Source organism: Xenia sp. Carnegie-2017, unplaced genomic scaffold (assembly GCF_021976095.1).
Source record: "Xenia sp. Carnegie-2017 unplaced genomic scaffold, XeniaSp_v1 HiC_scaffold_13, whole genome shotgun sequence".
Taxonomy (NCBI): domain Eukaryota; kingdom Metazoa; phylum Cnidaria; class Anthozoa; order Malacalcyonacea; family Xeniidae; genus Xenia; species Xenia sp. Carnegie-2017.
The window spans coordinates 6,024,600-6,040,797 of record NW_025813436.1 but is presented as its reverse complement, the minus strand read 5'-3'; the positions used below and the strand labels follow the sequence as shown (position 1 = coordinate 6,040,797).

At 33.2% G+C, this 16,198-nt stretch overlaps 1 protein-coding gene and 1 long non-coding RNA gene across 2 annotated transcripts; both read right to left on the bottom strand.

Moving 5' to 3' along the window:
* Positions 1 to 3,850: 3,850 nt before the first annotated feature.
* On the bottom strand, positions 3,851 to 4,911 carry LOC124459575. Its single transcript, XR_006953700.1, has 2 exons — positions 4,745 to 4,911; positions 3,851 to 3,945 (listed from the first exon to the last, which is right to left on the bottom strand). It is a non-coding gene; the product is annotated as an uncharacterized LOC124459575 (long non-coding RNA).
* Positions 4,912 to 5,261: 350 nt separating this feature from the next.
* On the bottom strand, positions 5,262 to 16,185 carry LOC124433305 (importin-11-like). Its single transcript, XM_046983065.1, is given in 38 exon segments — positions 5,262 to 6,035; positions 6,667 to 6,830; positions 6,913 to 6,988; positions 7,657 to 7,734; positions 7,841 to 7,917; positions 8,018 to 8,062; positions 8,125 to 8,238; positions 8,340 to 8,435; positions 8,511 to 8,591; positions 8,967 to 9,046; positions 9,140 to 9,216; positions 9,364 to 9,404; positions 9,484 to 9,558; positions 9,633 to 9,746; positions 9,867 to 9,917; positions 10,005 to 10,070; positions 10,139 to 10,179; positions 10,280 to 10,313; positions 10,625 to 10,754; positions 11,081 to 11,186; positions 11,591 to 11,638; positions 11,728 to 11,818; positions 11,914 to 11,954; positions 12,036 to 12,072; positions 12,200 to 12,283; positions 12,459 to 12,493; positions 12,712 to 12,904; positions 12,983 to 13,056; positions 13,710 to 13,758; positions 14,244 to 14,302; positions 14,371 to 14,419; positions 14,484 to 14,564; positions 14,640 to 14,671; positions 14,674 to 14,752; positions 14,864 to 14,950; positions 15,319 to 15,391; positions 15,580 to 15,680; positions 15,919 to 16,185. Coding segments are annotated over 38 exon segments (2,889 nt in total). The 5' UTR covers positions 16,045 to 16,185; the 3' UTR covers positions 5,262 to 6,031.
* Positions 16,186 to 16,198: the final 13 nt, after the last annotated feature.

The window sequence follows — 16,198 nt, the reverse complement described above, 5'->3', positions numbered from 1 at the left end:
AAGGTGGTTTGCAAACTCAAGGTAAAATGTGGAAATTTCTGAAATTATAATATTAAAATATTATTATTTTATTGGAACAAAATTTCAATACCTCAGTTTCCAAATTGAATGAAATTTAAGTGTCAGATAATACTCACCTGGATTTGATTTTCCACGTCGCGTTAGGACTCACTCCATTGATTATTTTAGTGTTCCACGAAACAGCTTTAAACAAGTTTTCATACATATTCAGACAAACTATCAATTTATAAAACTAAGCGTGCGTTAGTCTTGTTAACTCATGTTCGTGTGGCACAATATCAAATTGATTTTGAATTCAAACAGCAAAGTTTTTTTAACAATATGCCCATGTTTGATAATTTTTTTAGTGTTGATCACAAGGACATAGGACCATTCCTAATGAAGTGTCGTCGTCAGTCTTCATTCGTAGATAAACGTAATCCTCGTCACAAGATTAAATTGACAAATCCAAGAAAACCAAGATGTATTCCACGACAGCCACGACGTAATCCACAACAGCCACGATAAAATCCACGACAACCAGAATGTAATCCACAATGTTGCAATTAACCTATATAGTACACGACCATTGTATCATTGCTTCGCTACACAACAATTAAGTTCAAAAGATTACAAATTACACTTTATTCAAATTGGCAAAAAATAGCGTCATCTTTGATAACAAGCCTCTTAACCTACCATTAACAATGTCGATTGGTTTTTTTAAGATTCTGTGTAATCCTATGTCAAATTATGTCTAGCTAAATACCTCAAGATAAAAACCACCCAGAAGAAATATTTCAAATTGTTTTCTAGAGTTTCTTAAAATTTAAATGTTGAGCAATCTCTACTCAGGATACGATTGTCTATTCATCATGGGACCAGCTTTGCACAAACTGTAAGTAATGATGAAGAATAATATTTACAAGAAAACCTGAATACCTGTTGATTCGTCGTCTTAGAGCAACCAACGGCCTTTTTCGAAATGTTCAATAATAGTGAAGGTGGTTCAGTTTTTGAAGTGAAATTTCTAAAATTAAGAAACGTTAAATTTATCCACCTAAAACGACTATTTGTTCCTTCATAACCAACAATAACCACTTACTCAATTATAAGTTGTGCTAAATGATACTTGGATAGATGATTTGTTTCGATTTTGAGTTTATACTTCACAATGGCTTTTACGCAATGTCATCACCATGATTATCTTTAATGTTTTCATCATGCAGCACATTAATCCATAGTTGGACAAAGCACCATAACTTGCATGCTTTTATCTAAAATTCAGGTGGCACAATATAAAGTAAGTTTTAATGCCAATGTATATCCGTGCATCATATAATTTTCATCTTACCTGATATCCATCCTTCATTTTGCGCCAACTGCAGCATTTATAAAGATTTACTTATGCACACTTGGTCGAAAATCACATGCAAGTCAATGGCTCGGTTATTTATATCTAAGTCTGAATTAGTTAGTTGGTCAGCTTATTGAATTAAGCTAAATTGTACGACACAATTACGTCATGTCATGCATTCACGCTAGACATTGCAAGTTATGTAAACCATAAACAGAAAACAACATGTAAAAAAGATTACATTTGTTACAAGAAGCCTTCGAACGTCATGCATGGGCTAAAGTGTTATGCAATGTATTTACAAATATAGTTATAGAGTTTATATGGCGTCAAGTCATCTTATGTTTTTCTTCATACGATTGCTTTGTCTTTTTGTCTTGTATTATTTCATCTTATTTTTATTCACAAGATTGCTGTCATTTTTTTTCTTCTCATATTAGATCATTTTGTTTTTCTTCATAAGATTGCGGTAATTTTTATCTCGTTTTAGCTCATCTTATTTTTGTTCATGAGATTGATGTCATTTTTTCTTGCATTAGTTCATCATATTTTTCTTCACAAGATTGCTCTGTTATTTTTTGTCTTGCACCAATACACCTTATTTTTCTACTCAATAGATAGCTGTCAACTTTCTCTTTGAGTTCCTCGCTTTACTTTTTTTCTATGGAAACTTTTCTATCTGATCTACACTGATCTATCTGACAACTGTATGCGTACGCATTCATGACACTCGCATAAAAAGAAAAAAGGTGTACTTGACAAGACTCCCAGCAGAACTTAAACAATGAAAATTTCTGACCTCTCAAGAATAGGTCATTGTCTGGTACAACAGAATACACTGCACTGTCAAGAACCGGTCATCAACCCATACAACGAAAGATACTTGCAAGAATCGATGAAGTGCCTCAACAATGATTGCAACAATCGATGAAGTGCCGCGAAAACGAAAGACGCTGCGCTCGCAAGAATGGCCTCAAATAAACGCTGCGCTTGTAAAATCGATGAAGTGCTTCAAAATTGAAAACGCTGCGCTTGCGCGAATCAATGAAATGCGTCAAAACGGAAAACGCTGCGCGTGCATGAATCGATGAAGTGCCTCAAAAATAGAAGACGCCGCAATTGCAAGAATAGATGAAGTGCCAGAAAAACGGAAGACGCTGCGTTAGGAAGATTCCATGAAGAGCCTCAACAACGGAAGACGCTGCATAAATCTCACTCTCACTAACTCTTTCAACACTCTCGCTTGTTATACCCAATTGATTAAACTGATATTATCGGATTCTCTTGTTCTTGTTGTACAGTTAACCTGTGCATGGCTTGAAGTGACATCTTCCAAATAATGCTAACACTTGTGAGGCTTTCGTTAATCGTTATTGTTCTGGACATCTTGCAGACATTTTATATAGCTAAATTCTTGAACTTTTTCTTTTATAGAGAACTTTTACTACAATATTTTTACATACTTGTATAATTAATAAAGGAATATAGCAAGCAAATGAAGAATTCAAGTTGCTGATATATGAATAAGTATGAAAATTACTTTTTGTTTCATAAATATATTTCTTTCAATTGTTTCTTCTTCATTCGTTCAATATTAAACGTCAGTTTCATTTATATTGATTATTCACAAAAATAGTTTTGACTTACTGTCTAATATAATCCTTTTTCTAAACCCAGCAGCATTTGTTTAAAATGCACGCTATTCATTTAGCTACTTTTTTTTCACGAGTAAATTTCTTCCAATGAATGTTTCTTTTGACTTTTATAGATTTCAAAAGAAGGAAGTCTTATAGACTTCTTTATATATGCCATTAAACATCCATTTTAGACAGACCGTTCACACAATTGTCATTGATGTATTAAATCAAAGTAGTAAGCAGATTAAAATCTCAAGTTACCGTTGTAGTACAACACTCACTTTTTGCCTCATGCATGAGTGCATTTTCAGTTACAACAAATGATTCTTTTAATGTTTTATAGATTTCAAAATATGGAAGTCTTATAGACTTCACTATTTGTCATAGATCGTCAGTTACAATACCTTTGACTTATTGTCCAATCATTCTTACCCAAACTGACGTACAAAGACCCTTTTTGTTTTAAAATAGCACTCATGTACTTGCAGCAAAAGATGAAAACAATGATTGTATTATAAAAATGATAAAATTATTCATGCAAAGTTTTAAGAAAAAAAATTTTTAATGTGTGCACAAGTAAATCCCTAAAAATACTCTCAGTCTTTTTGTTTTGTTTCATTTGAGTATCCTATCAATTCAAAATAAATGCTTTGAGTTTTGTTATCACCCATTTGAAACTGCACAATATTATGATAAAAATTTTCAAAAGCGTTTTCATTGTGTATAAGAATAAGAAATAAACAGCTCTAAAGCAAATTAGGCAAATAATGAAAGTTTTACGAAATATCATCATTACTTTTCTACCTTTTATTCTTTTTAGTTCTCTTGCAATTTTTTCCATAACTGTTCGTTTATGTTTGTTTCAAACTTCTATTTTAGGATACGAGTTCGGTTGTTGTATTCTTCATTATTGCTCATTGTCAAATTTCAAAAGAATATTAGCTTCGTTTCCTATAGAATATAAACACGTTTATTGGTAAATTGCTCTAAAAATAGTCAATAGCCTGTAGCCACCATTTATTCCAATGTTATGGGAAAAGTTTTTGCTAATACTCCACTCAACTCAAGTATTTTTAGGTGTCTTTGGTCAAAAGTTGACAAGCTGTTTAGTTTTCTTAATTTGTGCCCAGTTTGTTTGATTTTCACGCGGAACAAAAAAGGCGCCATTTTAATTGAAAGTTCAACGTCCAACGCGCGTCCAAAATGAACATTTTCACATTTTTCAAATATCTTCAAAAATTTCGTTTAAAAGAACACCTTTTACGGACAAAAACCAACCCAAGGCATAACAAACACCCTGCCTTTCTCTTATTTTGCCATACTGTAACTTTTCGCCTAAATTTTTCATATTTTGGCGTTGAAACGACGAAGATGTCGGTCGAGCAAGTTCTTCGTTGAAAATATATCGATTCACAAGAACACGCTAAAAGTGAAAATATTCAACAAAATCTCGCTTCGAACGATTCCCCATACCAGGAATAGGTTACAGACTAAAGTAAAATCGTAAGAAAGTCATGAAACATAGCAAACTTGTCGTTTTCATACTGACAAGGTATGTGCAAAGCAAACACACCGAAGAAGACACAGCGAATTGCACTAAAATTAAAAGCCGAATTGCAAAAAAATAACTCACGAAAAGATCAAGGAGTAAATTAATACATAACCATACATCAAATAAGCCTTTTGCCATCGAATTTATCGACATTTGAATTACTTTTTTAAATAATTTATAAAGATTTCACAAACTTACCTTTCACTGTCGAGTGTTGAGGCATCTACCGAGTGAAGAGATGATTGACGTGTAGTTACATCAATTGGTAACCTGATATTATTGGCTGATTTTGATGCGCTTTTAGGTTTGTTATTGGTTATATTTTTGCGATTTCTGCTCTGATTAGCTAAAATATGATGATGAGATGGTACTGTGTGCTTTCCCCCCGTCTTTCTTTGAGAAATAAAGATAGTTAAAAAGAAATGTTTACTGTTTTCATGACAAGCAAATGAACTATTTACAGATTAAGTACAGACAGCTGGGTTTTTTTTTGTTTATAAGAATTCCATTGTATTTGCTTTGAACATGATGATGAACAAGTTGCTTCTTATACAAGTGATGTACCTTTGTGGATATATCTCACACGAATGGAGCTTCTGACTACAACTAAAAGAGGAGTATTCTACCTTTTTATTTTTATGTACTCACTTATTGAAAAACAATAGGCTTCTAAAGAAATGACTAATGATAACGTATCGAAACAACAAAGCAGAACTAAAACTTTTCAACTGGTTGGTTGAAAATCACTTGTTTATTGATTATTTAGTGACGTTTAGTGAAGATCAATATTTTAGGTCATGTAAATAACAACGAAATAGCATTCTTTAAGATAAATTAAAAATTTCCCATCAATATTCTCTTTACTTTTACGCAAATATGAAAATGACTAATTTTGTTGGTGACTTTTTAATCCCAACCTTATAATGTTCTAATCATGCTCTATTAGTAGTTATAGGAATGATTCATAGTGTTCTTAATGACCTTTTGTAAACCCAAATATTGAATGCCCAGAGTGAAATCAATGCATTGCTTAGGTGGGGAGAAAAAATACCTGGAATAAAATCATGATAGCGGAAATCACTAGTATAAACTATAACATAAAGTTTGCATGTCTATATAATGTGTCTATTGATTTACGCTATACTAGTGCTTTTCCGCTTGTTGCTAACATAATTTCACTCCAAGCATTCCCAGGCTTTAGTAAGATTCAGTCATCCAGATTTGTGAAACGAAATAGACTTCATGTACACGTAGTAATAATTACGTTGGAAATCCCATTTGCAATCCTCACCATACTAACGACATCATTTTGGGTTAGTTACTTTATTCATTACACTAACTATGATGTTTAAATTCATTAAGATTTACAGCATGGCAGCCATAGTTTAGTGACGTCATTAATAGAGGGCCAAGGTGAAGGTTTTGGGTAACGGCTAATGACTCCAGGCATGGTGAACTGGACTTTTTCTGTGCTCCATATCAATATCAACTAAAGAGAATGATGTTAGCTATGAAAAAAATAACCTTTTATAAAACATCTACTCTCCAGCACCACTTTTTCAGTAATAATATATACTTTTCAACACCACCTGTGATAGTTGCTTCAAGTATTTATCAGTCAGTCATTATGGTTGTGCTTTATGCCATGTAATACAACGACGACTTTGAAACAGGATTGAAATTTACAATTTCAACTTGTCTTATTTTTTTTAAAAAAAATAGCTTTCAGATTTATCTTGTGTATTTAGAGTTTCAAATTGTCGGCTGTTCCTGATTTATTAAATGACATACATAACCCTTCCTCAACCCCATCTAACAAAATATGATGCTGACAAAGCCACATCTTTTTCCATGAATGAAGCTTCCTGCTTTTAACATCGACAAGGAAACAACAGTGGCATAAATAACATTACCTTTTATACGAATTTTTTGAAAAGTTTGTGCACGTTTCGTTTGTTAATTTTTGCCGATTGGCTACACTGCCAAGTAAAGGGTTAAATATTGTGTCTAAGACTCATAACTGTATCAAACGTTTGGAGAAATGACTTTGATGTTATCGTAAAGTAAGCACTTTGTGTGAAATATGTTTCAAAAAACAAACGTCATACACTACGTCATACCTCTGAATATTGACAAAAGACTGCAGTTCGTTCACTACTGAAATCTCAACGGTTGACATGTGAGCATGGAAGATCTCCTCACCAAATATTTGTTGACATTGTTGCAAACAGTTTCGTACGAATATTGGGAGTTTGATAGAGTACACAGGATCCTTAGCGTTCAGCTATATACATTTACACCACAATCTCTTGAACATGAAGTTTCGTAAAAATTTCATAAATGTTTTTTTTTGTCTAATATCAAACCTGCTTTCTTCTTCGATGTTCTTGTGTATCGTGATCTTCCCCATAATCTTCATCATCGGAATTCACAACGAAAGCACTAATAAAATGATGTACAATCAGGAGATGTTATACTATATTTTGGTCATTCTTAGAGCAACGTCAACTAATGCATGCACAGAGCTAAACTTGTTACTTAAAATTCACACCGCATAATGTTAATGCACAGTACATATTGTAGCTATATGATGACATTGATATTTATAAAATAAAAACAACAAAACGCGTGCGGTGATTGGTCTAGAGCCGTGTTTGCATTAGCCTGTGCAAAACATATCTGAGCTCAACCAATCAAATCAATCATAACAATCAATCAGTCAAAGAGAATTTGCAAATCGATTATGAATACATTTTAGAGGAAAAATTAAAATGTTTGTCTTTTTCGCATTATTGTTATTTTATAAAAGAAATAAAAGATGTTTTTCGTGTTTGCACTGACTTATGCAAACCTCGGAGACATTTGTGAGAAATCCTGAGCATGTGCAACCCACGACCTTCGGTCTCGGGCTTGCACTGATCTTCTCTCGAGTTCTCCCAAAGGTTTCCTTGGTTTGCATAAGCCCGTGCAAACACAGTAAACATCTTTTATTCCTTAAATGATATACGTAAAATTGATACTTGTAATATTAAACATTAAAATGTTATTATATAATAAAAAATCAACTTTTTCTTTATGATAATAACAAGGTTTTCTTTTCACTTACTCAGAAGAATACGGATCGTGAAAATTCCTTCAAAACGTCTAGAGTTACTTCGAGGATGACAGCCAAACGATTCAAAATAACTCTACAAATAAAAGAAACAAAAATGAACTTAAATCAATTCCATTAAGCATCGAAGAATGTCGATGAAAGGAATGCCAAGACCATCCAGCGTTGATCAATAAACTTACTCTCGTTTCATTAAAAGAAATGAACAGAAAGCCATGACCGTAAGCTTTCTTCTTTCATGTGTTGTAATGGAATCCATCTGAATTATAAGAAACGCAGGAACATCAACGAAAAATGTGAAAAATCAATATGAAGGACTGTCTCAAATTGAAATGTTCAATGCTTGCTTACGTACTTACCCTTTCGAGCCAAGAATCTATAAATCCTCCGAGCAACTCATCTACCTGAAACATAAAGAATCTAAGTTCAAAGTTGTCGATGATCATTATAAAATAGGAAGTCCAACCGGTTTCCCAGTCTGTCTTGAAATACTTTGAATAAAAGCATCCAAATATTCTCTACTGTTCAGGATTACAATTGAAAATAATGAGACGTAAACTGCCAACAGAGGACCATATTCCTAAAATATAAAAAAACAAACCGCGCAATAAATGGCGAGTATTGGATATTGTTTGATCTTAAGCGTTGTACACATAGGAGAAGGGTCGATGAACATCGTACCTGACCATCAATAATTGCAAAAAATATTTTTTGGAGAATCGGTTCGAATAAGTTCGGTCCATCAGCGGGGAACATTCGGAAAACCGTCTCAATTATCTAAAGAAATATCCACGAGGCTGTGGTGATTAAATGATTCGTCATTTACGAAGATATCTTAATTTTAGTACAAACCTTAGCTAAAATCATGTTTCCCTCGGGTCTATAATTTCCAAGATGATTACTGCAAGTGTCAACAAGAAGATGACCCCAGACCTGATACAGAAAGATTGGTAAAACATGCTACTTTAACATCGCTTTTTTTCTTTTTGGAAGAAGACGCTCATATGCAAACAATTTCCTGACCAAAATCAGTCTTGGGGATCTCTTGCTCTAGTTTTCCATTTTTTAATTTTTCGCATTGAGACGGTTCATTTTTGCACGTGATAAATGAAATAAATTAATTCGTTTGTATATTTGTGCATATGCATTCGCCATGTAATTTCTCAAAAGTTTCCTGAGGGGTCAAAAAATGTCCTGGCAGCATGCTGCTGTGATGGCGGATTTTCTCATGCCTTGATACTACTGTCAAAAAACAACCACTTTATGAAGAGAGAAACATAAAATTCACAAATAGTACACTGTGGACACCTGCAAAAACTCCATACGACCCAACAATACATAAGATTCGACTATAGAGAAGCTCGTCCTTAAATTCTCGGAGCTTAACTCTAGCAAAAAGAAAAATTGAAGGATTAAAGATACAAAAGCAATAAATCAATACCTAAGGGACGTGCTCGGAATATAAAGATACATCAACTAACCCAAGAGATGAGGGATGTTATTAAATAGATGCAGTAACTCTGGAGTCATGGTGGGAGCATTTCTTAAAACGTGTGACCTAAAAACGTAATAAGTAGAGATCAGAAATGGTTTTAACACAGATGGAGGGACAGAGGGATATCCCAAGAGAGGGGGAGGGGGGTAAAGAAGAAATACAGAACAGTTTTGTATTATACAAGAATACAACAACAATGATCAATTATACCAAAGCAGCAATCCATCTTCCAAAAGATACACATGTGCAGGCTAAGACAAATATCATACAAAAAACGTCACACAGAGACTAACAAAAATATCGTTGAATTATGTGTAATAGTTCCTCTACCTGGGTAACATCTGTACTTAGTTGGATAACTGGCGTGAGAAATGGATAAAGATGAATTGAATCCGCACCAAGTCCCTTAGCATAAAGAAAATCAAGCGAATTTAAACAGATGGAAATATTTAATCAACGACGAAGCAATTCTATCAAACCTTTACAATGAAACTGAGAGTGACAAGAATTGAGCATCGTAACATATTATGATCCTCTGACTCCACCCACAGTTTAGGAAGATAGCCAGCGAGCGAGGAGACGTATGGCTTAATCTGAAGAAGAAAAAATATCAACTTCCTTAACCATTCGATGTTTTTCAAAAATGATCACAAAATACTTGGGTGTAAAAGTTGTAGCTGATTCTTCCAATGACTTTGAAAAGGAATTACTACCTGTTGACCGACTCTTTCAACCAACGTTGACATAGAAAATAAAACACGCATCTACGGAGAGAAATAAAAACAATGATAGAAAAAATTTTACTGACGCTGCAAATTACAACAAGTTGATTTTATCAACGGCAACCCGACCTTAGTGTCGCATTCTTTAACATCACATAACAGTTTGAACAGCAACGCAACGCTATCCTCCAAAAACTGTAGAAACAAGCGAACTCAAAAAACGTTTAAGGCAAGGTAAAGCGATTAAATTCCGTCGTACATACCGGTAAATACTCTTGAGTTCGGAATTCAAAGTCACCGACAGCTATATAGAATTTTTGTTCAAGGAAATGTAAATTTTCAATAATAAATGAATGAGAAATCAAGAAAGTATGGATTGATAATAATCAAAGAGCAGTGGATACCGTATTGCAAGGTTCTTGATGCATTTAACCTGACCTAAACAAGATCATTAATTATGTTGAAAATTAGAAACTACAAGTTCCGAGTGACTAATATCCCTGAGAAAAAACTACCCCAAGTAATTAATGTAATCAATATCCTTGAAAAAAAACTGGTTCCGAATAACTATTTTTCTTGAAAAACAACTGGGTTATGAATAACTATTATGCCTGAAAAAACAACCGGCTCTGATTAACTAGTAATCCTGAAAAAACAAATGCATGGTTCTTTCTGAATAGCTACTATCTCTGAAAACAACTGTCACGCACTTGAAATGATTTGCTGATAATATATAACACAATACTAACCACTAGGTCATCAGTCTCTTTTAAAAGATCCAAAATTATTTCATAGACCATCGGACGATAAGGAGGAGATAGCTTTACATTTATCCAGTTTCCAATCAACCAAATAACTCGACGACGAATTATTTTGTAACTAAAATAAAAAAGTGCAGGTGTAAGTAACCTGTAAGATTTTTGTTGAAGAAAGTAGACGTGTAATCAGGGATGAATGTAAGGGTGCAGGGGGGCGCACACCCCCTAGCCTTGGCTGGAAGGGGTTCAGGGAGGTTTAAAAACTCTGACATGTGAACGACACAACAACACACAAATGGAGCCACCAAAATCTAATCTAAACTAGACTGACCGAACGACATCTTATAAAAACTAGAGCACCCCTACAAAAATCATTCTGGATCAATCCGCGTGTAATCCTTGTTGAATTATTATTGATGACATATAAATACAAGTCTAAACAATTACTTCACGCTTTTATTTTGCAACTCTTTAAGCAAGTCTTGAGTTAACCATTTTTCAAAGTCAATTTCTTCAAACAGATCATAGGAACAAAGACCAGCAACTTTATACACTAAGAAACAAACAAGATTCTTGTCATGCAAACATTCGGTAAAAATCAAGATGGAAGACCCGTATCCAGCACATTAAACATGGGGTTGGAGGAGTCCGTCCATGTATAAATTTTTACAGATAAAATGGCCGTGGTTTTTTGAAATGAGAGCGGCTTAACAGATTTCAGCTATCTTAACGTCAAGGGAAAAATAGTTAATGTTGAATGACTGGATGATAGCAAAGCAAATATAACGAAAGAAGGGAAAACGACGAAAATTAAGGAGAAAAACTTAAAACTTAAATCTTAAACAAAAAAATATGAAGCCGGATAAATAAATAAAATTGAAAAACGGCGGGAAAATATTTAACGACGTAAACAAATAATGATGACAGAAAAAAGCTGAAGTAGCATTCCGCTTGTACCTGCTTCTTTTTGTAACAATATTGAAAAATCTTCTGTATCAGGAAGACCTAAAACAAATCTCCTGTCATTTTCCTTATCACTTTTCAAAGTAGGACGATAATATTGACTTTTGAATTAAGATATTAATGATATAAACCTCGAACTGACGAAATAATATTCACAATCACGGGCGTCACTAAAGGACGAAATTCTTTGAACAAAATGAGCAAAAGCTTTTCGGTGCTTGGCTGAAACAACAAAACAAAGATGCACATAGTATGTACATGTACTACCGATAGAGCACTCCACCCCTCTCCTGACACACAATAAACACACACTATACCCGTAACTGATAGCGCCATGATTCGCCTACTTCTTCATTCTCTATAAAAGCGATGCAAAGAACATCGATCAAAGTTAAAACTGTATCGAGACTAACACGCAGTTTAAGCTTGAACATCTTACCAAACTCCTCAGGATCCGAATCCCAAAGAGCTATATCCTAACAAAATCAGCAATATTAATGCTGTATGAGAATAACCAAGGCCACTATGTGTACTTCTGTTCCCCCTATTACCACCCATTCAGATTGCAACAGATTACGATACATAATTCAATGTAATGAGTACCTCTTGAGTAAGTAAAAAGTAGTGAGATACCAATCCTTTTACTATTTCGTTTACAATTTCTTGTGTGAAGAATGATTTTTGGATCTGCAAAGTAATATCATGATGACGTCATGAGACTATCAAAAGTTGTTGTCCAATCAAAACTGAAACTAAGATTTTAATTTTACTTTATACATTGCTGTGTTAATTTAAACATTGAGCACAATATTTATAGCTAAAAATTGTTAAAAAATCAACATATAGTTCATTATATGTTTACCTTGTGGGCTTGTAGAATCACTTCGTCAATGGCACCTGATTAAATAAGGGAATCAATTTAGACTCTAAAGAGAACAATCTCATAATTCAGTAGAGTTCTTAGGAATTTAAATATTACGTTAATTCTAGCCGCACCAAAATCCCCAATAATGGATTTACTTTCAAATGCATTTCAAAATCAAGAAATCTATTCCCAAATGATTCAATCTGTTTTAAAACTGAAGTTAGTAAATCATCAAGAACATTCGACTAACCAGTCATCGAGTTTGGTAGTTTGTAAGATTCACATTTTACAATGTTCGACATGAGATTACAACAATGGACAGTGAACTTCTCAAAAATCAAATCACTGCCACGGTTTGAAAATACATAAAATGCACAGAATTGAAGAATGTCTTCCAGGAGAGAAACGCAGTATATAGCATGGTACTCGTGGACACTTAGGACCTACAAAGGGTATGATTTAGCGCTGTTGTGGCACAAAGGAAAGATGAACGAATTAAATCATTGCAAAAAGTTTGATACCATTTTAATGAGAGAAGTAATAAGTTTTTCCATCATATCAACTGCTGTTTGATTGCAAGTCAACATTTCCAAACCTAAAAATGATCAAAGTTAAACAATACGGCGTGAAACCAACATAGTTGAAAATCATCCATAAATGATCTAATAAACGCCTGGAGAGTTGAATAAATTCACGTAGTTCCAGGAAGGAGCGCGTTAAACAGATACAAGGCACTTAATAGAGAAAAGCAATTATATCATTTTCATAACCTTGAACTGAACATATGAAAATAAAACTACGACAAATATACGGTTTATGAACCCAAACGATAACGTAATAATATTATCATAATGACAGTATGGAGGGTGGAGGGTGTTGTAGACAACGCATGTTTTCATAGGGAGCGAATATAGAATCATTTAGGGTAACTTACGTCTACTTAAGATGTAAATAAACCATTACAAAGCGAAATTCATGTAAATACCATCGAAAAGGAAATTTTATGGAGTAGTAAAATAAAGAAATTCAACAGCTGCTGACAAAATGCAATCATGTATTAACTTAGCACGTAGTTTAAATGGGAAAGATTTTTCAATAACGTTAAATGAAATGCAAACTGTCTGTCAAAAAGACCTAGAAAACGTGGACACTTGATTTGTTATGTAGGTCATATATAACATATCTGGTATTTCTTCATGATGTATTTCAATAAGTAAGAAGATTAAAGTAAATAAAAAAGAAACATACGGAGAGACAATAACTGTCTTGCGACACCCAAGCATGTTCTTATAAATTCCTAATGAAAAGGTAATAAATAATTCTTTAGAAAATTATATGGTAATAAATGATTGAATGATATAATTCAGATACTGTGATAATTGTTTAGATGGAGAAATAATAGATGAAAGTTTAAACCGAGATTAAAGAATATAGTTTAAAGAGGATTGTCCCAGTAAAGAAAAGATTCCAGTTTAGACAGTGAATGGAAAGAATATTTAAAAGGAAAAATAATAGTCGTATTCAAAGAAGGTACAAAAGTACAGTTTAGATTGAGAATAGACAGTGTTATTTCAATGAAGTACATAGAATTTTATAAAAAATTATAAATACAAATAAAGATCAGTTTTTGCATAAATATTTTTGGGCACAACAAAGGCAAACAGAACAGAGCACAGTTAAATAGGGAATAGATGGTTTACTTTAAACAGGGAACCGCTGGAGTCCAGTTTAGAAATAAAGAGTACAGTATGGGGAAAATAGTGAGTTTGATTTAGTTCTTACCAAATGTGAGGAGTTTTCTTCATATTTTTTGAAACCATGTACCATAAAACTTTTCAAAACTGCAAATAAAACATCACAACCAATTAAACATGAAGTACTTGTCTGATAAAATATCAAAATGTTATACTTTTAGTTGACAACAAACAAGCTTCTTGAATGTCAAAAGAACTTTGATTCTAAAAAAATGTCAATTTCAGGTTACAGTTCTGAGTATTTATTGCAATGCCATGTTCACTACACCTGTTTTTGAATCAATGTGGTATAATGTCTCATGTAGTCATTCCACATGGACAACATGAAGTTAAATGTATTTGAAGCAAGCTAAAAAGATACATGTATTTGAAATACATTATTAGTCAACTGGAAATACAAACTAGTCAGATGTATGGAAATTACCTCACGAAATATCTCTTTATCAGAGAGAAGCTTTTTGAGGCAAGCATTTTCACCACATGTTGAAATATCAACAATGACCTTGACCTGTATCTCATGTCAGAACTCTGAAGACCCTGAAAAATTCTTTAATGTTACTAAAGGAAATAGGAGAGTAATGGCGGTAACATCATACACACACAGGTTTTGATAGATACATAAATATACAACAAGGAAATTTTAGTGACCTGAGAGAGTGCCTGTAGCAATTCAGGCCATGTTTTTGCTTCAAGTCTGGCTACTTTAGAAATCAAAACTGCCAATTGGACAGCTATCTTTAATGGAAAAGATAAGAAAAATATCAAAAATAGAAAAATTTTCCCAACTAAACTTACAGATGCAAATTTTCACCTTCAAGATGTCATCGAGAAAAAAAATGAGAAGTCATATGGCAAAAGTGTTTTATTGAAATGCTAGTAAGCATTTTTTTTGACACTTTTCAAGATATGCCAGTCAATTTAACCAGATTTAACCACATTGATACATGTTAAAGATGTTGAAATAGTACATATTTCTGTTCTTTTTTCATCAGACTCTGTAACTTCTCTAAATGACACTGTTTATTCTCTATCTATGATATATTACGCCTAGAACATAACTGTATTAAATTTGCTAAGAATGTTAAAAATTATTAATACATTACTTTGGACTCTGGCTCATTGAATGATATCAACAACTGATCTTTGATTTCTAATTTCTCTTCATCTGATAAAGCACTATATATGTAAATAGAAATGGCTCATGTTTAATCTTAAATAACCTGAATGGTAAAACAGTAATAATAATAATAAATTGATAATTGGATGAGGTCGAGCATGGGTTTTGGTGCTGGTTTACTTCTCAAATCTCTCCTCATTTTGCTTACATTTCTAAACTAGAAAGACATAGTAAAAGAGAGACTCACTTAGGTGCTGACTTCCTCCAGTATTTTTCAACACCATTCTTCAGACAGACAACAGCTAACCATCTCACATTCGGACTTACTTCATGATTGGTATAAATCAACTAAAGACAAAATTTTACAATTTCTTGGTTCTTCATGAGACAAATTACAATTTGTTTTTTGAAATGTCCGATGCATCTTCCAAAACCAAAGTTTAACACATGAACAATGATATATTTTTATGTGCATTGCATGAAAGTGAAGTAACCAGTCTGTCAAAGTTTAATGGATACTCATATTCAGATACTCATATTTTAAGCATTGGTTTTGTTGATAACAAACGACTGTACGTAAGCCTACCAATAAAAGTTTATAAAAACCAGGCTGAGTTTCCAGAATTTTTAGTTTTTCTTCAGCAGGCTTAAGCACATTCGGATCTTGGCTGCAAGCGTTTGTTAGAGCGATGAACACTGAATTTCCATCCATATTTAACTATTTATCAAGTTTTAACAGTCTTAGTTTACATTAACATTAACATTGAAAAAAACTTTCACCATATCTATTTCAACCAAGATTTTCTCATTAATTTCCGAACGTCATTACCACTTCATCTATCCCAAGTAACTAAAGAGTTTGAGTC